This window comes from Lygodium microphyllum, chromosome 8 (assembly GCF_053477565.2).
Source record: "Lygodium microphyllum isolate KBCC chromosome 8, Lygodium_microphyllum_v1.1.10, whole genome shotgun sequence".
In the NCBI taxonomy this organism is placed as follows: Eukaryota; Viridiplantae; Streptophyta; class Polypodiopsida; order Schizaeales; family Lygodiaceae; genus Lygodium; species Lygodium microphyllum.
The window spans coordinates 16,213,309-16,239,140 of record NC_141142.1 but is presented as its reverse complement, the minus strand read 5'-3'; the positions used below and the strand labels follow the sequence as shown (position 1 = coordinate 16,239,140).

General features: G+C 45.3%; 1 protein-coding gene across 2 annotated transcripts in view; it reads right to left on the bottom strand.

Moving 5' to 3' along the window:
• The window catches only part of SGR2 (shoot gravitropism 2 (SGR2)), a 279,626-nt gene that overhangs the window by 195,810 nt on the left and 57,984 nt on the right, over positions 1-25,832 (bottom strand). For both annotated transcript variants that reach the window (XR_015691565.1, XM_087682632.1), the window contains exon 2: positions 1,035-1,135. Coding sequence is in view for 1 of the 2 variants with exons in the window: in XM_087682632.1 (XP_087538758.1) it covers positions 1,035-1,135 (101 nt within the window). In the remaining variant the exon portion in view is untranslated. The remainder of the gene's footprint in view (positions 1-1,034; positions 1,136-25,832) is intronic.

Here is a 25,832-nt window from a genome sequence, read left to right as displayed (position 1 = left end):
ATGAATTGTTGAAGTAGCAAGATAAGATAGGATCTGTTCCATCAACCGGCAATCATGCACTGAATCACACGAATAAAGGTGGCAAAATGTTGAAGTAACCACCAGACATGGATATGCATAAACACCACTTAATAATACACCATTGATGCACAATCACACATATAGCATGATACCATGAGATCAAAGGGAAAGCCTTCTATCCCATCATACAATATGACATCAATGGTAACTAAACGTTCCAACAGTTTTACTCCAACGGACCTCATCATTAGATTGAAAAAAATAAACATTGCAAAAAGTTTCAAATGTGTGGTTCTGAAAATAACAATGCAATGGGGTATGTGTTCAAAAGATTACACAGTGAACCTGGAAACAAAATTCATGATGCCAAAAGTTCTGGTCACAGGACTGAACTTTACTTAAAACTCCAACCCAAGGAGCTTAAATGTATGCCTTAACCAGAAGCTGTAGATAGCTTCTAGAACAACAAGTATAGTTTCCTTTTGAAAACACCACATCATCTGCTATGTCCAAGGTTACATTCTTTATCAGAGGAACATTATTCCAGACACAAGAACGCTAAAGTTAAGACTTTTGTAAACAAACATGCATATAGAACTTTGCACCACCCTTAATGTTTCATTTCAAAACTTTAATAATCCATCACATTCACCACAGCATAGGAATTCTTAAGCAGGAACAGAAGCCAAACCAGTAAAGTTAAATGTGTTCTGATACAAACCAACCTGGAAACCTAGTCTGTGCTGTTAATGGACAGATATGATTAATATCAGTACCTACTCCAGTGATATTAATCATGCTTTAAAATGTGATGGCTTGGCATCAAAGGACAATGGAGCGGTTATCAAGCAACACGATCTTTTAGAGAAAGTATGGCTTCAAAAGGATAGTCGGATTGCCAATGCTAAGAGAACCAAATATTTCCTTGATACAAGAGATAGAAAATGTTAACAGTATGCTTTATAATCTAGATTAGAAACTTATTTGGTACTGACAACTCACAGTAAAAGTACCTTTAAAAAGGCTGCCTCCAATGCAAGGGAATCATTAATACTGAACCGATAAAAATCACCTTTTCCTGCCACCTCTGTTGCAGGAACTGATGCTGCTGCTTCTGCAAGCAATCAGGAGATAAAATGTCAGCACAGTGAACATACTTGACAATGTCTAAAGTCCTGTATCCCTAATATGTTAAATCATAATCTTCCTAACAAGTCCTTGCATGCCTCAAACTGTGTAAATTACATCCCTTTTCATTGGAAATTGTAGCATACCCTATGCTACAAGGTGTCTATTGTAGCCTCATCAGCTTCTCATGTCACTATTCCTATTTGGGAAGAATTCAATTGGGAAGTTGTCGAAAAAAAGCCATATAGCACTGATATGCAGATCTTAACCCTTTGACTAACATAGGTCATGAACAATATGCTGCTGCTGCAAATTGACCTACCCTTCTCCCTATAAAAGTCACCACCAAGTTCCCCTTCTGAGTTTATGAAACCATCCTTCCTTCTTGGATAGGGTGGTAGACGACCTGATTTAACACTAATTACAGCGAGCACGAAACTTGCATAAACTGAAATATAAATGCTACCAATTAATCTTGGGCAATCAACACACCCAATTGGCCCTTTTGAATTGACGCCCCTTGCAGTATTTCTTTAACTTGTATTGCAATTTGGATGAAGAACATTGACATTGTTCCTTCACTTTCCAATGCCTCTTGCTACCACGAACGAACAGCAAGCCTTCAAACTGATTCACCACTTGGTTTGTTACTAGGGATTGGCCTTCAATTCACTCCTTTGACGACAAAATTTTCCCTGAATCCAATGGGTTAATTGGCTAGCCTCTTGAAGTTCAGCAACTGAATTTCACGTACTATACCTCCAATTTCTAAGCACTCCTCCCAAGGTTTAGCAACAAAAATTCTTCAATTGCACACCGCTAGGACTGAATTTGGCTGAGATCTCTTGAGATAAGCTGTGAATTGGCTGAGAAAATGTTTGATAACCAATAACTAAGTCCAATTGGTGGATCAATTTGTTGTTGCCAGCCCCGGTAGGGGTCTAATCTGTTGTCACTAGCCCAAGAGCAGTAGTCCCTAGACCCTCCAAATGTTGTTGCCTACAGCAAAATGATGATCTTCAGCAAAGATTCTGCCCCAAACAGCAGTTGACAACAATCCAACACTCTCTCTTAGCTGGTCATGATTGCAACTCACTCTTCCTCTTTCTCCTCCAACCCCAAACAGCCTTCTCACCCTTTGCATGGCGAGTTTTGCCAAGTGGCAGCCTTCTTTATCCATTTTCCAGCCATTTTCAGCCCCATCAAAGACTTTTAACTCTAAATTAATTTAATTAATTGATTTTTGTTCAAAAAATGAATTGTGCCAGCCAACGAGTAAATTGGCTGGGTCAATTTGTCAACCAAGCAATCTTGTGCATTTGTTAGCCCTTGAACTGGCATTAATTAATTAATTAATTAATGCCTAGTTCCTAACATTACCACTAACATTAATGGTTAATAAAACACCCTAGGCCAAAATATATTACCAAGGTATCACCTAGTACGTGACCAATATAACTTGTTACAGCTTTTGTCTTTGACAGTCACTAACTAGTTGAGGTCCTTGGCCCATCATTGTACTTAGCTGACTTGCGCAACATGTGTACCTCACATTTGCACATTTGATTAATAACTAAGCATCAAAAATTCATGTCCTTATGGGAAAACCTTGAAATCCTTGCAATCACCCTCGTTTGCACCACAATGTGCCAAGAGCAAAACATACTACATTGGAATTTCCGCAAGGCACCATAGTAAGATAACATCCGCCGCTATTGTTTAACCACACTACTGCTAAACACTCGCTAAAAATGTCAGGCCAGAATAATCAGCACATAATAGGCATAAAGAATCCAAAACAGCTACCAAAACCTCATAGGATGCATCCATTACTAACATAGCACAGATATTTTGACCAAACAACCACAATAAAGCATAGAGTGAGCATAAACCATGGCTAAATTATCAATGGTATCAATGAAACACAATGCTGCCCATAAAAACCAGTTGAATACCACCAAAAAACTTATGAACATCCACTAGAAACCAACAAATGGCAGCCAACCTCTGATGATCATACTCTAATGCAAATGCATAGTCTCAAAGCCACAATGAAAATTATATCCATATGCATATGCATACCAACTGCAATGACTAGTACACTGAATAGTGATCCCATGACATACTGCTAGCAGACAATACCTTGTATGCATATTGAATACATTTAAGATCCACTATACACTAGCATTGTCCATCACTAGAGTGGAAATACTACCTCTGCTCTATTGAACTTGACTGACCTGATCTAAAGTTGGCTCCAATTGAAAAGTATCGAGGTAAAGCTGTAAGAATTGAGAGCACTCTACCAAGTCACCCTCTTCCATCTATTTGGCATCCATTGGTGAGTGATTCTCGAACTTCACCAAATATCTCCTAGAAACTTTACCTCTGATCTGTCTCTTAACCATGTCCGAGGAGGCCATACCACTATTAGATTGGAGCCATTATAACGAGACACTAAAGACTCCCACCAGGCATATCAATGGAGCAGTTAGGGACCACATCATAGCTAAGATCACATGTAGACCTTGAGATCAGCTACACCCTACAATCTGCATCACATTTTTTTATACATAGTTCTATCAAATTTGAGTTTTCTTTTCTTTCTACCGATGGGACAACACTAGACATATTCTACTCTAGCATAGTCTCATCATAAAGTTATTCTTAGCTTTGTTTCATAGGCCACTTACGTATTTTAATGTTATCTTCACCTTACTAATGAGATGACATTAGACATGGATGTACGTTGGATTTTGTATCATAGGCCACATTGGCCTTATGTAGATGTTAATATATTTCTTTTTTTTTTTTAATGTACCAATATTTGCTATGATAACCAAAACCTCATCCAACTCCTCAACCTGTGGCTGAATTTCAACAAATACATCCTTTGACACATCATCATGAAAACGCCTTAAACTCACATGAAAAGCATGAAAGGTGATAAGGATCGAAGCTTGCACGCGAGCTATGGCGGGAGAGCAAGAGCAAGAAAGAGAGAGACAAGAAATGGGAACTCCAACGGTCACAATGTGTGACCGGGCCTTCCTTTATTCAAACTGTCACTAAAAGAATAAAGAATAAAGTGACGTGACGGGCGCCCGCCACCTGCAATGTGCAGTGGCGGGTACTGTCAGTGTAGTAATACACGAGGCGGCACGGCGGAGGCGCCTTTACCCCCAACAACCTCCCACTTAAAGGCGAATCTGCCCTAGTGAGAGAGAAAAGAAAAAAGAAAAGACGGTACAAATGTACATAGGTACAAGGGATGAGGAAAGGCGACATCTCATCCAACGCCCATCAACCTCCTGAGGAAGGCAAAGCACTCAGTAGTGAAGCTCTTCGTGAGCAGATCTGCAGGATTCTCGTCAGTGGAGATCTTGACAAGGTCAACAGACCTGTCCTCCACGACACCACGTATGAAATGATACCTCACCTCAATGTGTTTCGTCTTTGCATGGAAGACCAGATTCTTAGCCAACTGAATGGTACTCATAGAATCCGAATGCAGTGTAGGTGTAGCATCAATCCCAAGGTCAGCAACTAGACGGCCTAACCATATGGCCTCCTTGCAAGCCTCAGTGGCTGCAACATACTCAGCCTCAGTGGTAGACAAAGACGTACACTTCTGAACCCTGGACATCCAAAAGACAGCCCCTCCAGCATAGGTGAATACATAGCCAGAAGTGGACTTCCTACTATCTGCATGTCCTGCATAATCGGAGTCAGTGTACCCCACGACCCCTGTATCCTGGCTGCCATAGCAAATACACATATCTGTTGTGCCCTTCAGGTACCTCATGATACCCTTCACGGCATCCCAATGTCTGCTGCCAGGTGTAGCCATATAGGGTGCCACAACACCAACTGCATGCGCAATATCTGGACGAGTGGCCATCATGGCATACATCAAACTGCCCACGGCTGAAGCATAAGGGATCTTGGCCATCTCGGCCCTCTGCTCATCTGTCTGCGCACAATCGGCCTATGATACCTTCACATAAGAAGGTAATGGACATCCAATAGGCTTTACGTCCTGCATGTGGAAGTGTCAAGTACTTTATGAATGTACTCCCGCTGTGAGAGATACAAAAGTCCTTGATGCCTATCGCGCTTAATGCGCATCCCAAGTATATGTGAGGCCTGTCCCAAATCCTTCATCTCAAAGCTCTTCTTCAGCTGAGATTTAAGAGCATCGAGCTCATCATGAGCTTTCCCTGCTATCAGCATATCATCAACATAGAGTACCAAGATAAGCAAACTGCCATCACGGGCTTTCTTCGTGTAAAGACACGGATCCATAGCACTCCTGCTGTAGCCCTGTGACTGCATAAAGGCATCAAACTTATGATACCATTCCCTAGGTGCCTGCTTCAAGCCATACAAGCTCTTCTTCAACTTGCACACTAGGTGCTCCCTGCCAGGTTCTGCAAAGCCCTTAGGCTGATCCATATAGATCTCATCATGCAAGTCCCCATGTAGAAAAGCCGTCTTGACATCCATCTCATATAGATCTAAGTCAAGCTGTGCAACCAAAGCCAAGACTAAGCGCAGGGTGGTCATCTTAACCACAGGAGAGAAGACCTCATCAAAGTCCACACCATGTTCCTGCTTAAAACCCTTTGCTACCAATCTAGCCTTGTATGCCAGCTTGGGGTGTCCAAGGGTACTTTTCAGCTTGTACACCCACTTGCATGGCAAAGCCTTCTTGCCCTTAGGCAAGGCAACCAAATCCCAAGTCTCATTCTTATGCAGGGAGTCTATCTCAGACTGCATAGCCCTCTCCCAGGAGTGACTGTTACCCCTGCGCATAGCCTCATCATAAGTGAAAGGCTCTCCTGCATCTGTAACCAAAACATAATGCATAGAGGGCTGAAATCTGTCAGATGGACGTCTGTCTCTAGCAGACCGTCTCACCGCAGGCTCTGCTGCCTGTCTAACTGCCTGTCCAACACCCTGGCCCTGTGAAGGAACTGCTGCAGGCTGTACTACTGGCTGTACTGGAGCTCTAGGCTCCTTAGGCAAGGTAACCAAATCCCAAGTCTCATTCTTATGCAGGGAGTCTATCTCAGACTGCATAGCCCTCTCCCAGGAGCGACTGTCACCCCTGCGCATAGCCTCATCATAAGTGAAAGGCTCTCCTGCATCTGTAACCAAAACATAATGCATAGAGAGCTGAAATCTATCAGGTGGACGTCTGTCTCTAGCAGACCGTCTCACCGCAGGCTCTGCTGCCTGTCTAACTGCCTGTCCAACACCCTGGCCCTGTGGAGGAACTACTGCAGGCTGTACTACTGGCTGTGCTGGAGCTCTAGGCTCCTCCTGAAAGATCACTCTGCGGATCTCAACTACCTTCTCAGGCTACCTGTGCATCTTGTCTTCATGGAAGACGACATCATGGCTACGTACTATTTTCCGTGCTTGCAGATCCCATAGGCGATAGCCCATCTCTCCTGACTCACCATAGCCAAGGAATATGCATTTAATGCTCTTTGGATCCAATTTACTCCTCTTGTCTTTGGGCACATGGCAGAATGCCTCACATCCAAAGACACGGAGATGTGCATAAGAGGGTGGCTTACCAGCCCAAACTTGCTCTGCAACCTGGAAATCCAATCCACTGGAAGGCGATCGGTTTATGACATGCACTGCCGTACTAACTGTCTCAGCCCAAAAACTCTGGGGTAGGCCTGCATGGCTAAGCCTAGAGTGCACACGCTCCTGAATAGTCCTGTTCATGCGCTCAGCCAAACCATTCTGGGGTGGGGTGTAAGGGGCGGTCAACTGACGCTTAATACCCCTGTCATCACAAAACTGCTCAAAAGCATGCGAGACATATTCTCCCCCATTATCTGTCCTAAGGCATTTCAGCCTATACCCAGTCTGGTTCTCAACAAGAGCAAGCCATCTCTGAAAAACTGCCAAGACATCGGACTTCTGCTTTATGGGATAAGCTCACACTTTCCTAGAAAAATCATCAATGAAGGTAACGAAGTACTTCGCGCCACCCATAGACATGAAAGGCATAGGCCCACAAACATCGGAATGCACCAATGCCAAGGGCTCACTCATGCGTGGCCTACCCAATTTCTTATGCGTAGACCTATTCTGCTTACCATAAAGACAATGATCACACGAGTCAAAACATGCATAATCCAAAGGCGGAAGATACTGCAAACCAGATAACATTTTCATTCCCTTCAAAGACATGTGCCCTAAACGAGCATGCCAAAGTGATACATGTGGGATAGAACCCACTGCCAAAACATGGTCAACTGAGGACCCAGATACAACAAGAGGATAGAGGCTGCCAGCCTTGGCGCCTCTAGCAAGCACAAGTCTGCCACGAGTAATCTTCCAGGCAGAATCCCCAAAACATACATGAAATCCTGCATCATCCAGCTATCCTGCAGACAGAAGACTGCGCGTAAGCGCAGGTACATGACGTACATCCCTAAGCAAAAATGAACTGCTAGTGGAAAACTGCAACTGAATATCACCACAGCCCACAATATCAAGAGACTTGTCATCTCCAAGTCTGACTGATCCAGATACAGTACGGTAAGAGTGAAACCACTCACGGTAAGGCGTCACATGGAAGGACGCACCTGAATCCAATAACCAACACTGTGCATACATACTAGGTTTCTCAGTCAAGTGTGAAGCATCAGAAGAACTAGCTGCAAGTATGAACTCATCACTACCATTGGAATCCTCGGTCTGCATGACATTAATTTCTTCAATCTTGACGCTGGACTTCGCAGGTACTATACTGCGATCAGAGGACTTCTCCTGCACTTTCTCTTTGCCCTTATCCTTGCGCTTCTCATTGCGCAACTCATGACACTGTGGTCTGATATGGCCCTTTTTCCCACAATGATGACAAGTGACATTAGCGTTGCGCCCACGCGACTTTCCACGAGACTTAGACCGACCCTTCTGCGAGTCACGGCCACGGTTATTACCACGATCATTCCTGTCATTCCTGCCTCTAACTGTCAAAGCATGTGAAACACGAGAGGCATCCAAGTTTTTGCGATTAACCTCTTCCTGCAGAAGAGCACTCTCAACATCATTCAGTTTCAGAGTAGCACTAGAGGCACATAGGGCAGTGCAGAATACATCCCATGACTCATTCAGAGTCCCAAGCAAGAAAAGAGGAGTTACTTCCTCTCCAAAGGTGATATCCTGCGAAGTCAGGTTCTTCAGTATAGCATGGAACTGGCTCAAGTGAGCAGACATAGTCGCATTATCCTTCATGCGCAGATCCATAAGCTGCTTCAACCAGTACATCTGACTCGCCGGACTTTTCTTATCATAAAGATTCTTGATCTTATTCCATAGATCCCATGCACTCTGTGCTTCCTCAAATACATTATAATGTACCTGTTCAGTGAGAGACAATACAATCATGGACTTGCATAGCTCATCAAGTTCAAGCCAGTCGTCATTGTCCATAGTTTCAGGCTGCTCCCCACTCAACCGAAGTGGCTTAATCTGAGATTTCTGCACCAAGACCTACCAAATTTGACTCTTCCAATAAGAGTAGTTGGTACCATCCAACTTTATGATGTTAAATATGGCATTATCAGTCGAAGAGGACGCCATTATGCAGGCTGGAAATGCCCAAACAGTCCAAAACTGCTTGCTGTTTTACTGCAGAAACTGCCCAAAAATGACCAAAACGGGGTCCAAAGGGCGAGCAAAGTGTGCCAAAAGTTGCTTCCCACTTAGTACTAGGTGCGGTACACCAAATCAGGATATTTCAGCATGAAAAGTACACCTCAGTCCACCAATAACTGCTTGCTGTAATAAATTGCAGGTATGCAGTTTAGAGAGCAAACTGTCCCAAAATAGGATCCAATGTCAAGCAAACAATGCTAGGTCCAAAGCCGGCATGAAACGGACATAAGCCGGCATGAAACGGACATAAGCAAGGCCAATGACAGTGAAAAGAACATGAGCTCAACACCGAAGCATGTCAAAATAGCATCTGCCAGTGAAAGGCACACCCCCAGACACTCTAGGCAAAGTGTTCCTGTAATTGCTAAAACCTGACACAAATAGGTGTCTGCTCAAAGAGAGAGATCCAAATATGAGACTCAGCTCATAAGCATCCTATGAACCAAGAGTACATCAATGCATATCCATAAAGATCGGAGTATGATCCCAAAGTCTCAATGCGTATGTAGCTGCTCAAGACATAAACTGCTCCAAATACATGTAAGTGCTCCAATAGCATGCAACTATCAAAGGTCAAGCAAGCATGTAAAATGCTCCCACTGGCACAAAAGGCGTACAAAGCGAGCTCAGAAGCTCAAACAACCCAAGAGAAAGCACCAATGATAAGTGACCCTGTCAATGCATCAAGCGCATCCAAGAGAGCATGACATACATGAAGCACCGGTCGTATTAACCATGAAGCAATACATAAGCCCAAATAAGCTCTCGGTCAACTCAATGACATCCAAATAGCAACCAAGATCAGTGATCAAGTAAGCCGGGAATGCTCAAATACATCCAAATCCAAGCTCCAAATGTCGGTATGGCATACACGAACCAAATAGCATATGTCACGAACCAAAGCATGTAATGCAAAAGCCTAACTGTCAAGCAAAGACATGAGGCATAGGCGGTCCACGAGCATGCCAAGTCGGTCCAAATGCCAGTGAAGACGGAGCTAATGCGAAGCTCAAAAGCATCCCATAATCTCATACATATGCTCCAAGTCGTCCCCAAATGTCAGAGACATCATGCCAAAGCTCAAAGCATACATCCGGTATCGGTAGGTAAGTGCCAAAGCATGTAAAGTACCTTCAGCCCACTGTTATTCCAGCATGTATTTACTGTTCTAAACAGTAGATTTCAGCCCCGAATTCAAGCCAAAATCATGCTCAAACCAAATGCATGCATCCCCAATACATCCGGGTAGGAAGTAGACCGCATACGGGCATCAAATAGCTCCAATGGAATGAGGCATAAGCAACAAATGTCAGTGTCAGGGGTGCTGCCCTGTTTTCAGCACTGTTATGCAGTGAATGACAGTTGCAAAACTGAGAATGATCAGCTCCCAACCTCAATGTCAAGCCAAAGCATCAAGTTGACATTCAAAAAATGGCTCAAATGCCCTCCAAATAGGCCAATGATGAGTGCTCCATGAGCAACAAAGCATTCAGCTGTAAAACGTGGAGGTCAAAGTCTGAAAATGGGCGCCATATTTAGCGTGTTGAGGCCTGGAGTGCTGCTGCCAATCACGTGGAGTTATGATGGTTGGGGGGCTCCAAAATAAGCCCCAATAGGCCACACACAAGGGCTTGATGAAGATCAAGTGGCTGCAACTTCAACACGTGAGGAGGGGAGGGCTGAATAGGTGCGCTGAAATCAGCATGAGTTGCTGGAAAATGGCTGTTGATCAACGTGGCTGAATGTTGAGTGTGGGGGGGCTCAATGATGGCCCAAGGTAGGCACATACCAAGCCATGAAGGCCCAATGCAAAGGGGAGGGAAGATATGAGCTATGGAGCTCAAGAAGAGTGGCTGCCCTTTGTTCCTGCCCTGTTTCAAACTGAGAATACACTCAAATGCCTACAAATGCTAAAGCAATACCTCAAGGGCAAGGACCTGATGAAGCTCAAGAAGGCCGGGATGGAGCTCGAGAGGTCGGCTATGGCTACCGGGATGGAGACCCAATGCGTGAAGCGAGTCAATGCGAAGGTCGGGAAGCACCGAGTCGAGCTCGAGCAAGAGAATGCCAAGCTCTGATACCAGTTGAAAGGTGAGAAGGATCGAAGCTTGCATGCGAGCTATGGCGGGAGAGCAAGAGCAAGAAAGAGAGAGACAAGAAACGGGAACTCCAACGGTCACAATGTGTGACCGGGCCTTCCTTTATTCAAACTGTCACTAAAAGAATAAAGAATAAAGTGACGTGACGGGCGCCCGCCACCTGCAGTGTGCAGTGGCGGGTACTGTCAGTGTAGTAATACACGGGGCGGCACGGCGGAGGCGCCTTTACCCCCAACAAAGCATGATGTATCCTCCATTGTGGAAGCGATTTCGGCCTATATGCAACATCAATGATCTTTTCCAATACCATGAAGGACCCATAATAACACATTCAGCTTCAGATATAATCTCTCTTTGCACTTCATCTTTTTCAACCATGCCTTTTCAAAGCATGGCAATACATAATCGCCCTCTATGAACTACAAACTGTTGAGCTAAGAAATGCATTTCATGTTGATTAGCCACTTTAACAGCCCCAAAACAAGCTTAATTCAATGAAAACCCTAAAACGGGGCACAGTTCAAGAGAGTTCAGTGAAACCCTAATTTGGGAGGGTCCATCCTCATCTATAAATAGATCAGCTGCCCTCTTCCACACTCCCTTTGCTTGCGTTTAGGTGTTCAGCATTAGCTAACACTTGTATTTACAGCATCCTCTTCTTCCTACACTCTAACTGGTGGTCACAGACTTGGGATCCGTCTCCGGTGGACGTCACTCTCCAACACACTCCTCTGCCCTTGGGCACACTATACACTCTTACATTCAATTATAGCATTCATTCACTTCAGAGTTGTGTTCTTTCTCTCCCTTCTTCTATTTGTGTTTTGAGTTTCACTTTCTATGTCTGTGTTTGTCTCCTTGTGCTTCTGTCATGGTCATACACTGTGTTTCCTCAATGCAAACCCTAGTAGTGACTCCACAGTCTTCTTCACACGGTATCAAATCTGGTGCTCTTATAAAGAGTATCTTGCGGATATTGTGGAGTGCTAGTCTTTGCAGGAGCCACACAATACGACTTGTAATCGAATCACAATATCACAGACACCTTCTCGTGAACCCACGATCTGTTATCAAGCTTCTCCATCATTGGAGACCTTGAGGAGGCCCTAAGGAGGCATTATAGACTCGATGACGAAGACGATACTTGACATTCACCCTCACCATCACCCTCTATGTTTACACCTATGCTAGATATTCCAAATTTCATTAACCTCACAAAGAAGGAGTTTGAGAAGTATCAATATCTATGCAACAAGTATGGACCAAAGGACATCCCTTCTTCCAATTTTGCTACTCCTATCGGATCGATTGGTGAAGCTGGCCACCTTTTTAATCATGGAGGCAATATGACATTTGGGACAACTGGTGATCCATCTTCATCATCTTGGCCAAGCCCTATGTCAGGTTCGTACAACCCTTTTGAGTCGTTTGAATCAAAATCCTCTCCTGTTTTGCCTTTTGGTGTGCAGGATTTGGATGGTCAAATGTATGTAAATCTTAATAGAGGGAGCTCAAGAAGCAGACATTCATCATCAAGTATACCTACATCTTCTATTTCATTTGGGCAAGTCCATTACTCTTCTTCTCTCCCTCCCATCCCACCCTCTTCTCTTGAAGCCATACCATACTCATTTCAAAACCTCGGCTTACATTTCACATCCGCCTTTACCGGACTGGGAGTTAGACCTTCTGTCTCCGCTCCTAGTACATTCTCATTCTCTATTCCATATTCACACTTCCCTACCACTTCACATCATGGTGCCTCATTAGGGGGGCATCCCACCTCTAAACATTGTCACCTATCGTTTCCCACAAGCCACTGCACTATGGAGCTTTGTTACAAGAAATGCCACCCTCTAACACAGTTCCCTCACATATTTTCCCACTGGGATGGCTATGATGGGCATCCCCCTCACTACCCCCAACTACACACACACCATGACCTCTCAAATGTAGGGGTTTCCATCCTCTGCTTATGGTGTGTCATCACACTTTCCATGGGTCACTCTTACGCAGGGATTTTCTTCCTTTGCTCCACACGTCCCTATCCCTCCATCATGGGGTACTCATGTAGCGACAATGCCCATGCCTAGTCATCCCATGCAAACATTTAGATCCACCATGCACACTTCTCGTATGCCTAGTGGGCCCTCCATCACTGTACCCACCCTCATCTAGCCCACCTTGATTAGATCCGTCAATGGAGAGCTTGCTTTGTCATAGCCAATGTCAAGCTAATGCAGGGTTTGCTTCCTGAGTTTCACTCTTAGTTATAGCACTTTCCTCTCGCATCTGAACATTGGAGTCATCTCACCGACCGCTATGCGGCCAGAGATCGTACTTGGCATATAAACATCAATTTTGAGCTTCAAGAGTTTTCCATTAAGGAAGGGGATGATCTAAAAGTCAAGTTGGCCAAATATCAGCGATTACTCACCGAGTTTGCTACTACTAGCTCCCCAAAGTCAAATGACAATTAGATCATATTCTTCTTGAACAAGTTGCCTAACAAATACTTCAATTTTATCCAACACATTATCTCACTACCTAGATTACCAACCTTCTACGAGTTTGAGTGTCAATTCTTGCATTATGCACAGTTACGTGATCAAGTCCACAAGAAGTCCTCTCCTCACATCCATTCAAAGGGGCGAGGGTTGGTTGCCTTTTCTTCAGAAGGGAAAAACAACAGTGGCAAGAACTCGCAAGATGCGAAGGCAAGCCAAAACAAGGCCGACATCACTTCCTCCGACGGAGGTTTTGCACCCATTGTCAGAGAGCAGGCCATGTGGACAAGGAGTGTTGCTCCAAGGCCCAGGGTTGTACCACCTAGAAAACCACAGCAAACTACTACAACTACACAGTCTAGTGGGGCTACACCTCCAACTATTGTCCCATCTGCTCCTTCAGCCCCCACAGATGCTAGACATGCAACACATGGACAACCTCAATGGCCATCCTTCTCTAATCTTGAGGGCTTGATTGATTGGTTTGCTAGCACCGATCCCATTGCACACTATGCATCCACATCACATTTGCCTTCATCTATGACTACCTCATCAGGCATTTCACTGGTAGCTACCTGCTAGTGGGTGTATGCGATGGTGGCCACCCTTTCAGCTTTTTCTCATTGTCACACTCTTCGAGCTTTAGACTACAGAGTCAATGGGCCCATAGGAGTCTTGTCTTTTCCTTTTATTTTTAAGTCTTCCACTGCATTTACACACCCATACACATTTGCATTATTGCACTTGTTCATTCAATTAATTTTCCTTTCAGTTTTGTTTTTTTTTTTTAGCATCTCACTACTGACCTTTGTGATTGTAGATCTTGCTCTCTTTTGTAGACTTTGTTTTCAGTGCACAACTAACATGCAAGTTTGTCTAGTCCTGCCTGGGGTGGAGACATCGAATGCGCACCATTTCATTCATGGTTTCATCTTCCTAGGAGTTTTGCTCTTCTACCAGTATGGAGGCTTTCCCTCTCAAGGGGGATCATACAACATCTCTCTTGATGCTATCATGGCAATGACTTCTACCTAGCTCTTCCAGTTGGGATGCTTCTTCTCATCATGGTTCTCGGCACCACAGGAAGCGCAACATTTGGCTCCTTTTCCTCCTTCAGCATCGATATTCAAGGTTGAGGGGATTCCATTGCAAAGCACCGCTAGATGGATCCTAAGCTATTTCCACAAGTAGTTTGTACACCACACCACCATTACTTCATCACCATTCCTTCGTCATGGACATACTTGAGTGGATGGTTAGCTTGTCTATTTTGTGATGGGTTGGACCTAGCTATCCCTTCTCATTCTCCCGTTTTCTACAGTTACTCAATCGATCGAAACCATCTCTCACTTGAAAACCAAAACAAAACAAAAAATAAAAAGCAAAGTTCATTGTAGTTCAATCCGCCTTTGTAGGGCTTGGTAGGCCATTGGGCAACCGATCAGCACCCTTTGTCCAATGCCCTGTCCTCTTTGTAGTGACTACTTAGACTCCCTGGGTAAAATAACCATCACGTCTATAGTCTTGGTAGGCCACCAAGCACCCTTTGTTTGATGCCCTAGCTACTTTGGAGTGGGACTGTCAAAAGATGACGTACCAGCGAGACAATAGGGTTGGCAGGGAGGAACACGGAGCGAACTCGGCAAACATGGAGAAGAGAAGAGAAGAGAGAAGAAACTCTGATAAATCGAATGATGAAGTTCCGAATCATGAAGTGAATGTGATACAAGGGAACAAGGGTGCTATAGCACAAGGAAGATGATGAAGACAGCCACGAACCACGAATCGCAATGTCCTCCTAAAGGGGTGTGAGGGTAGTGGAGAGGCTGGAGAGAAGAGGTGACGGATTAAATGAATCAGCCATGAGGAATAAATAAGAGAGTGGCCTATAAATAGACATAGTCAGTCTAGGATGGCGTCCCTTTTTGGGGCTGCAAACCCTAAACGCAAAACGCAAAACGCAAAAACGCAGAAACGCAAAAACGCAAACTGCAGGTGAAGGGTGAAGGGTTTCTCAACACCCCCTCTTAGGCCCAAAAAGGGAAACAAGAGAAAAGTGAGGTGGAGATGCAATGTTGTTAAGAAGAGTGCTAGGGTTTGCACTGAGGATACACAGAGTATACGACCACAACAGAAACACAAAGACACAGACACAGGCACAGAGGGCAAAACTCAAACCCTAAACACAAAACTCAAAACTCAAACACAAACAGAAGAAGGGAGAGAGAGAACACAACTCTGAAGTAAATGAATGCTGTAAGTGAATGTAAGAGTATACAGTGTGCTCAAGGGCAGAGCAATGTCGGAGTGTGACATCCACCGAAGACGGATCCCAAGTCTGTGACTACCAGTCGGAGTGTAGGAGTGCTGAATAGTGAATGACAGCAGACTAGTCACCAAAACGCAGCAGTCTAGAGGCTGGAAACTGGTAAACGCAGCAGTGTACCACCGATCGGGGGCTGGAAACTGTGCACAGTTTGCTGTAAACAGCAGGCTGAAACAGTGTCTGAGAGTGTCTGAGCCTGCAATGCTGAAAATGCAAGCTGGCTGGCCCTAGAGATGATGGACAGCAGGCTGAATAGCAGTCTGGGACAGTTTGAAGCAGTCGCTAGCAGTTGAGAGCTGTCGCCTACAGGAATGGACACGCTGAAGATGATGTGGCTGCAATCGATGATGGCTGGACAGCAGATGGAGGCATGCTACAGGCCAGAAACTGGGTGCCAACAGCAGCAAAGGGTGTGTGGGCTGGTGTAACCTGCAAACAAGGATGATGGCTGAATGGGGGCAGCCTGTCTATTTATAGATGTGGAAGGGCGCCCCAAAAATTAGGGTTTCCACTAAACTTTCTCGAACCACTCCCGGTTTTAGGGTTTCCAGTGAACTCTCTCGAACCGCTCCCCGTTTTACGGTTTTACTCTAAAAAAGCATTTTTAGTGTGTTTTGGGGCTGTTTAAGAGACTAATCAGCAAGTAATGCATATTTTAGCTCAACATCCCCTCTCAGGCCCAAAACTGAGCCGAAAGGTTAGGCCAACCATGGTGATGTTTATGTACCCCAAGGCATCCCATCCCAAAGCAGCCAAGGCATCGGACAAAGAGTGCACGTCGGCTGCCCAGTGGCCTACCAAGACTACAGAGGCAATGGTTATCTTACCAAGGGAATCCAAGTAGTCACCCCAAAGAGGATAGGGCATCGGACAAAAGGTGCACATTGGCTACCCAGTGGCCTACCAAACCCTACAAGGGCGGATGGAACTACATGGAGCTTTTGTGGTTTTTTTTTTTTTTTTTAGTAAGTGTGGTAAATTTTATGGAATGCGGTCGATTGAGGAATAGTGACCCAGAAGACGGGAGTAGGGAGGGTACACCCAATACATCACAAAACAGTACAAGCTAACCCATCCACTCAGGGTGTCGATGACGAGGAAAAGTAGGTGATGAGGTATCCATGTGATGAATAAGGATGGTGGTGTGGTAACAACAACCGCCGGTGGAAACAACTTAGGATCCACGCAAGTGGTGCTCTGCACAATGAGATGCAAACTATGCTACATGCTGAAGAATGCTCATGCAGCACGTGCCACTTGGACAGTGTTCCTCATGGGAAAATTGTTCACTTGCCCAAGCACCCTAGTACAAAGATGATGAAATCATACAATACAAAGGGTAAGGTACAACAGGGGGGCGAAGCCGATATCGAAGACAAAGTGCTGAAGCCTGTAGAATACCAAGAAGGGTAGGAACCCCCTCTCAACCTGGATGTAGATGCTGCAAAAGGAAGAGGAGCCTGATGTCGGTCTTTGTGTGGTGCTGAGAACCATAAGAAATGAAGAGGAGGAGGAAGCATCCCAGCTGGAAGAGCTAGGTACAAGTCACCGCCATGATAGCATTAAGAGAGATACTGCACGATCCGCCTCGGAAGGGGAAGCCTCCATGCTGGTAGAAGAGCAAAACTCCAAAGACGATGAAACCATGAAGGAATGGCACACATCCCAAGTCTCCAGCCCAAGTAGGACTGGGCAAACCTGCATGTTAGCCCTACACTGAAAACAAAACCTGCAAAGGAGATCAAAGTCTGCAATCACAGAGGTCAGTAGTGAGATGCTCCAAAAACAAAACTAAACTAAAATGAAACGCTAACTGAAGGAACAAGTGCAAAGATGCAAATGTATATGTGTGTGTGAGTAAATGCAGCAGAAGACTTAAAATATAGAGACAAAAATCCTATGGGCCCGACTCTAAGAGTGCGAAAAATGAATGCTAGACTGACCTAGGATATCCGAAAGGACTTAGAGACATGCTAGTCTAAGAAGATGGCCACTATCGCGTACATCCAGTAGCAGGGCTCTACCAAGCGAACGCCTGACGAGGTGGAGAGGAAGGTGAGATAGATGCATGAAGTGCAATGGGATCGGAACCTACAGACCAATCAGTCAATCCTTCAGGAGTGAAGAAGGATGGCCGTTGAGGCTGTCCGGGTGCCACATGTTTAGCAGTCGCTGTGGGGGCTGGAGGAGCAAATGGGGCAGCAGCGGAAGGCGTAGCCCCACTGGACTATGAAGTCGCAGCGGTCTGCTGAGGCTTTTTAGGTGGAAGAGCTTGGGCCTTGGAGCAACACTCGTCCACATGGCCTGCTTTCTGGCAATGTGTGCAAAACCGGTTTTTCTTAGGAAGTTGCTACCAGATAGGTCTTGATTCTTTGGTTCCATCAGAGGAAGAGGAGTCACCCTTTGATTGGCTTGCCTTCGTATCTAGCGAGTTCTTGCCACTAGTGGTTTTCCCTCCCGAAGAAGAAGCAACCAATCCCCTCTGCTCTGAATAGGGCTGTGATAAGGATTTCTTGTGAACTTGATCATGCAGCCTTGCAATAACGCAAGAACTGGCACTCAAACTCGTAGAAGGTTGGCAATTGAGATTAGGAGATAATGTGTTGAATGAAATTGAAGTATTTTGCGGGTAACTTATTCAAGAAGAATGTAACCTGATCGTCATCGGACTTTGGAGAGTCAGTAGTTGACTTTCAGATCATCCCCTTCCTAAAGAGAGAACTCTTGAAGCTCAAAGTCGAGATTGATGCACCGAGTATGATCACAAGCCGCATAGCGGTCGAGAAGGTGACTCCAACACTCTGACGCGAGCAGGAAGTGCTGCAACTGAGAGCGAAACTCAGGAAGCAATCCCTGCATCAACTCAACATTGGCTGTAGCAATGCGGACTCTCCATTGACGGATGTAGTCAGGGTGAGCTAGTCGAGGGTCCAGCATAGGCTCTAGACCAATGATGAGGTCCCAAAGACCCTGAGACTCAAGCACTTGTTGCATGAAATTCGACCAAGTAGTGAAATTTGACCCGTTAAAACGTGTCTTGTCCGTGAAGGCATTCTTGGCCGTTGCAATAGGAGTGGTAGTGCTCGGAGATGGATAGTGTGAAAAAGTGTAGCGGGGGTAGGATGGGGGAGTGGAGTACACTTGGGAATGGGCCCCAGAGTGTCCACCAGGCATGCGGGTAGTGTGCAAGGTGGATCCATAGGTAGGGATGGGCTAACTAGGCATGGGCATAGTAGCCACATGAGGAACCCAAGGAGGTGGGATGGGAACACTTGGAGCAGAAGATGGAAATCCTTGCATAGGTGTAACCCAAGGAGAGTGTGAAGACGCACCATAAGCTGAGGATGGAAACCCCTGCGTATGAGTGGTCATGGGAGATGTAAAGCTGGGGATAGTGAGGGGGATGGCCATCACAGTCGACCCAGGAGTGATGGGTGTGCTCATTTACTGAAAGGTGAGAGGCACTGTGTTAAAGGGTGGCATTCCCCCTAACGAAGTACCATGGTGCAAAGAGGTAGAGAATGGGGTGGAGAAGAAAAAGGTGCTAGGAGCGGAGATGGAAGATCCAACCCCTAGGGTGTGTGAAGCAGATATGAAGTGTAATCCAAGATTTTGGAAAGATGATGAGAGATGATCAAGGTGTGATATAGAAGAGGTTGGGATGGGAGGGAAGTGAGAAGTGTGTGTGATACACTCAAATGAAACAAAAGCTGAATTCAGTCTACTTCGTGAGCCCCCTCTATTGAAGTTCACATATGCAAAGCCATCCAGATCCTCTACCTCAAAAGAAGAAACAGGCGAGAGTTTTGATTCATGCAACACAAAAGAATTGTACAAACCTGACAATGGACCTAGCTGAGATGATGAAGATGGATCGCCAGACGTTCTGAATGTCGTATGTCCTCCATGATCGGAGAGGTGGCTAGCCTCACCAACCGGTCCGGATGTGGTAGCAAAACTGGTAGAAGGAGTGTAAACATCACCGTACTTGTTGCGATAGTACTCCTCAAAGTCCTCCTCTATCATATTAGTGAAATCTGATTAAGGTGGAGTATCATCCTCCTCACCAAGTCCATAATGCCGTCTCAAGGCCTCCAATGATGGAGAAGCCTGATAAGACATCATAGGAACTAGACAAGAAGGTGTCTCGGACATTGTGATTCAATTACGAGTCGTATTGTGTGCCTTGCACAAAGACTAGCTCTCAACAATATCTGCAGGATACTCTTTACAAGAGCATCGGCTCTGATACCATGTTAAGAAGAGTGCTAGAGTTTGCACTGAGGACACACAGAGTATACAACCACGACAGAAACACAAAGTCACAGACACAACCATAGAGGGCAAAACTCAAACCCTAAATGCAAAACTCAAAACTCAAACACAAACAAAAGAAGGAAGAGAGAGAACACAACTCTGAAGTGAATGAATGCTGTAAATGAATGTAAGAGAGAACACAGAGTATACGACCACGACAGAAACACAAAGACACAGACACAACCATAGAGGGCAAAACTCAAACCCTAAATGCAAAACTCAAAACTCAAACACAAACAAAAGAAGGAAAAGAGAGAACACAACTCTGAAGTGAATGAATGCTGTAAATGAATGTAAGAGTGTACAGTGTGCTCAAGGGCAGAGCAATGTCGGAATGTGACATCCACCGAAGATGGATTCAAAGTCTGTGACCACCAGTCAAAGTGTAGGAGTGCTGAATAGTGAATGGCAGCAAGCTGGTCACCAAAACGTAGCAGTCTGGAGGCTGGAAATTGGTAAACGCAGCAGTGTATCACCGATCGGGGCTGGAAACTGGGCATAGGCTGCTGTAAACAGCAGGCTGAAACAGTGTTTGAGAGTGTCAGGGCCTGCAATGCTGAAAACGCAAGCTGGCTGGCCCTGGAGACGATAGACAGCAGGCTGAACAGCAGTTTGGAGCAGTCGCCAATAGTTGAGAGCTGTCGCCTACAACAATGGACAGGCTGAAGATGATGTGGATGCAGTCAATGATGGCTGGACAGCAGATGGAGGCGCCGGGCTGCAGGCTGGAAACTGAGCGCCAACAACAGCAAAGGGTGTGTGGGCTGGTGTAACCTACAAACAAGGATGATGGCTGAATGGGGGCAGCCTGTCTATTTATAGATGTGGAAGGGGGTCCCAAAAATTAGGGTTTCCACTAAACTTTCTCGAACCGCTCCCCGTTTTAGGGTTTCCACTAAACTCTCTCAAACCGCTCCCTGTTTTAGGGTTTTACTCTAAAAGAGCATTTTTAATGTGTTTTGGGGCTGTTTAAGAGGCTAATCAACAAGTAATGCATCATGCAACAGGTGCCACTTGGACAGTGTCCCTCGTGGGGAAATTGTTCACTTGCCCAAGTACCCTAGTACATAGATGATGAAATCATGCAATGCATAGGAGGAATGTCGGACTTTGTGTGGTGTCAAGAACCATAAGGATATGCCCGTACTCGATCTCAGGAGGTGGCTCCATGCTAACCAAGTGACGAAGGCAAGAAGAAGAGGAGGAAGAAGATGTAGAGGATCCCAAAGATCCAAGATTTCCACCTGAAAGGTAACCTACAATAAAGAACAGTAGACAGAGTGAACTCGAAAACCCGAAACTCAACCTCAGGAGAGAAGCCACTAGCTCTGTACATCCATGCTGGAAGGAATACGAAGGCATTGTCACCAAGTCGGGGCTAAACCTCCGAGGTCCCAATCTAGTTGGTACCTGAACATCCTGGATATCAATAGAAGAGATGACTAGTCGAAGACAGCCACCCCAAGGAAGTAGAGGATGGGTGAAGAGCTTCATGTGGAGTACGTTCTCCCTTTGAGGTGGGAGGTGGAGAAACCCCCGTTGAAGTCGAAGAAGAAGTAGATGCCTCCTCTAAGGGCAAAGAAATAACATCCCCCTCTGAATCCCCCTCTGAAGTAGATAGGGAATCCATAAACTCATGGATCACGGACTCCGAAATGTCTGATGACAAAGGAAGTATCGCCGGTCGGGCTGAAGAAGATATCTGGGGTGCCAAAGAGCGCCTAGAGGTAGCCTCTCCAACCTGAGTAGTCGAGGGTGGGGAAGGGTGGAGCTCAGAATGAGCAAAAGGTGGGCAGCAGTCATTGTCTCTCACTGGAGCAGACTAGGTAGCTGAAGAAGAGGAAGGAGTCGAGTAGCCACTGTCTCTCAAAGGAGCAGACTGACGAGGAGACGGTATCAAAGAATCACTGTCTCTTGATGGAGCAAACTGCAGATCCGTAGGTCATGGAAGCCACTGTACCGGAAAATAAGTGGGAGAAGACTGCCGCTGACATTGCGATGATCTCCAAGAGGTCGTAACGCCAATCGATCCTCCATGTGCTCGAAAGGACTTAGTGCGCATCAGATGTGTCTTATTGCCTTGAGCATAGTACTCTGATATCCGATGCAGAATGATCTTTGTGACCCAAAAAGGAGAGGTGGCACAAGGAGTGCTTGGTGGAAGATGCATATACTCCCGGGGGGTGGGGAGCAAGGGTCGAAGTCGGCAAGCATTGGTGGTGTGTTCGGTGATGCCACAGTAGGAGCACCCAATAGTCTGGACATCTGTTGGTAAAGAAGCCATGGATACCAGTGTGCCTTGCTAAAGAAGGAAGAGGTCAGCCACCATGAACCACAAACTGCAATGTCCACCTCAAGGGGTGTGAGGGCAGTGTCAAGTACAAACCGCAATGTCCGCCTCAAGGGGTGGGAGGGCAGTGGAAGGGCTGGAAGTGAGCTGTCAGTGGGAGGAGAATGCGACCAACAGTAAGAGATTGCAACCAATAGAAAAACGCAAGTGAGGAGAGAGAAATACTAAAAACACAGACAGGACAGCCTGCAAGAGAGAGAAAGACTAAAAACGTAGGCAACAGGAGAGAGAAAGACTAAAAACACAAGCAAGACAGCCTGCAAGAGAGAGAAAGACAAAAAATGCAAGCAGCAAGACTGTGATGATGTGGCAGGCTGTACGGCAGGTCTACACAGGAACAGCAGTCGCCTAGCTGGAATCAGCTCCAAACTACGTAAAGAGAGCTAGAAATCAGGCGCCAACTGATGGAGACAGCAATGGACAGCTTCGGCTGAGATGTCCTCCGCGAACAGGGTATAGGCAGCAAGCTGAGACACCTAAAATCTGCAAAAAAGAGATTGATGCAGTGGAAGAAGAAGAGAAGTGGATGCCGAACCCGCCACCGGTCTTTGCCTTCACTGGAGTGGAGGATCTTCGCTACTAGGTGAGCAAAACCTGGCTCTGATACCATGTCAAAAGATGATACACCAGTGAGACAGCAGGGTTGGCAAGGAGGAACATGGAGTGAACTCGGCAAACATGAAGAAGAGAAGAGAAGAGAGAAGAAACTCTGATGAATGGAATGATGAAGTTCTGAATCATGGAGTGAATGTGATACAAGGGACCAAGGGTGCCGTAGCACAAGGAAGATGATGAAGACAGCCACGAACCATGAACTACAATGCCCTCCTGAAAGGGGTGTGAGGGTAGTGGAGAGGCTAGAGAGAAGAGGTGACGGATTGAATGAATCAATCGTGAGGAATGAATGAGAGACTGGCCTATAAATACGCGTAGTCAGTCTAGGATGGCACCCCTTTTGCTAATTAGCCACACAATCCCAAAACAAGCCTAATTTAATGAAAACCCTAAATTGGGACGCATTCGAGAGAGTTCAGTGAAACTCTAATTAGGGAGGGTCCATCCTCATCTATAAATAGACAAGCTACCCCCCCATTCAATCTCATCCCTTTTTATGCAGGTTTCTCACCCTTGTGTGCAGATTTCAGCCATCACTCCCCACATCCAGAGCTCTCCAGCCCCATTGACTACTGCCATACCTTCCTCTGAATCTGGTGCTCCTCCATCAACATTGGCGATGGTTTTTTACCCTCTTTTGCATGCGTTTGGAGCTTACATATCTATGTGACTGCATACACAGCTTTGCATCAGCCTTCCATAGCTTGCGACAGTCTCTTCTCATCAGGCGATAGCTTATCTTCATCAAGTGGCTCATCATTGGCAATGTTTACCACCTTTGATTCTTGCCATCCCTCTTCCACACTCCCTCTACTTGTGTTTAGGTGTTCAGCATCAGCTGACACTTGCATTTTGCAGCATCCTCTTCTTCCTACACTCCAACTCGTGGTCACAAACTTGGGATCCATCTCTGGTGGACGTCACTTTTGGACACACTGCTCTGCCCTTGGGCATACTGTACACTCTTACATTCAACTACAGCATTCATTCACTTCAGAGTTCTATTCTTTCTCTCCCTTCTTCTGTTTGTGTTTTGAGTTTTGTGTTTAGGGTTTGAGTTTTGTTTTCTATGTCTCTGTTTGTCTCCTTGTGCTTGTGTCGTGGTTGTACACTCTGTGTTTCCTTAGTGCAAACCCTAGCAGTGGCTCCACAGTCTTCTTCATGCAAACCACATCTATGGTGATTAGCTGCCCTCTCTTACATCTCTTGCGATCTCTGAAGTGCCTACTTAACCTTCTTATGAGCCACATCCATGTTCTCAACATAGTGATCAACTTGAAATATCTTATCTTTAGTATGCAGAATTGGAGGCACTTTCTTGCCACCCTCCACAACCTCGAATGGAGTCTTACCACTGGAACGATGCATTGTATTACTATACAAAAACTCAACCAAAGGCAAGTATTTCTCCCAATGTGACTCATGCTCTAATATAACACACCTCAATTGATTCTTAATCATGACTGTACTCAATGCACAATAGTCAATTCACATACGCCATGAACCATCCTTCTTTTGCACCAAAAACACAAGTGAACGATAAGAGATGAGCTAGGCTGAATCAGCCCCTTTTATAACAGCTCATTTCCTTGGCTTATAATCTCCTCTCCTTGGGCTATACTCACCCTACACAATGGCTTATTAGGAGGGATACTTCCACAGATCAAGTCTATGCCATGATCTTCTTGCCTTTCAAGTAATAGCTACCCCGAAAATGACTAGGAAAAGCAATCAGCATACATTTTCAAATATAAAATGTGATCCTTAACCAAGCTAGAAAACATTTTTACTATCATCTTTATCCTTAGCAAAGACCAAGTATGCTCAAAGCTAATTTTTCTTTTTGTTAGAGATTGCAAAAGCTGATATAAGAGGGACTGATTCCCCTTTTGATTTTACATAAAGATTATGGACCTTGCCCTTATGCTGAAGAGTCACAACTTTGCCTCGATCACTAGTGTGCGCAATGACACCAAGGCATTCCAAGTAATACATCACATCATTCCAACGGTGATATAAAGAACTCTTTGTTGTCCACATAACTTTGAATGTGCAAGCAAAGCTTCCCAATGATAGGAGTGATAGGCTCTATATGCCCCTTGCATGCCATACCAATCTCCCCCATGAGGCCCATATCATCCTCTCTGATGCCCAGATAGGGGAGCCATGTCTACAGCAAGAAAATTTGAACACACACCATGATCAAAGAATATATATATATATATATATATATATATGCATGTCTTTAATCTTACCCAATGTTTTGCAAAGTTATATAGCATCATCATTGGGCTGATCTACCACCACATCGAGGACTAAATCAGCTGAGGTTTGGGGGTTTTTCCCCCTGGGATCGCCCTTATTTTCAGCCTTTTTAGCCTGCTACTACCTACTAGGACAATCCCTGGCAATGTGCCCTTTTGTTGACATACAAAGGATTTATTTGCACCCATTACTTATTTGCTTTGGGAAGCCGATTACCAAGTCTTTCCTTGCTATTTTTCTCTCTTCTCAACCTTATTTTCGGAGCTTCCTCTGTTCTCAGCCTTAGAAAATTTCTTGGACAACTTAACTTTATCATCCTTGAAGCCTGTAGGCTTTATATGCAACAAAGCATCAATTGTACATGCCATCTCTGTAAGTTGTGACATGCTGGTCACGGTGGTCTTTATGCAATTTTCCCCTTGGGATCTCCCTTATTTTCAGCCTTTTGAGCTTGCTACTACCTACTGGGACAGTCCCTTGCCGTGTGCCCCTCTTGTTCACATACAAAGCATTTATTT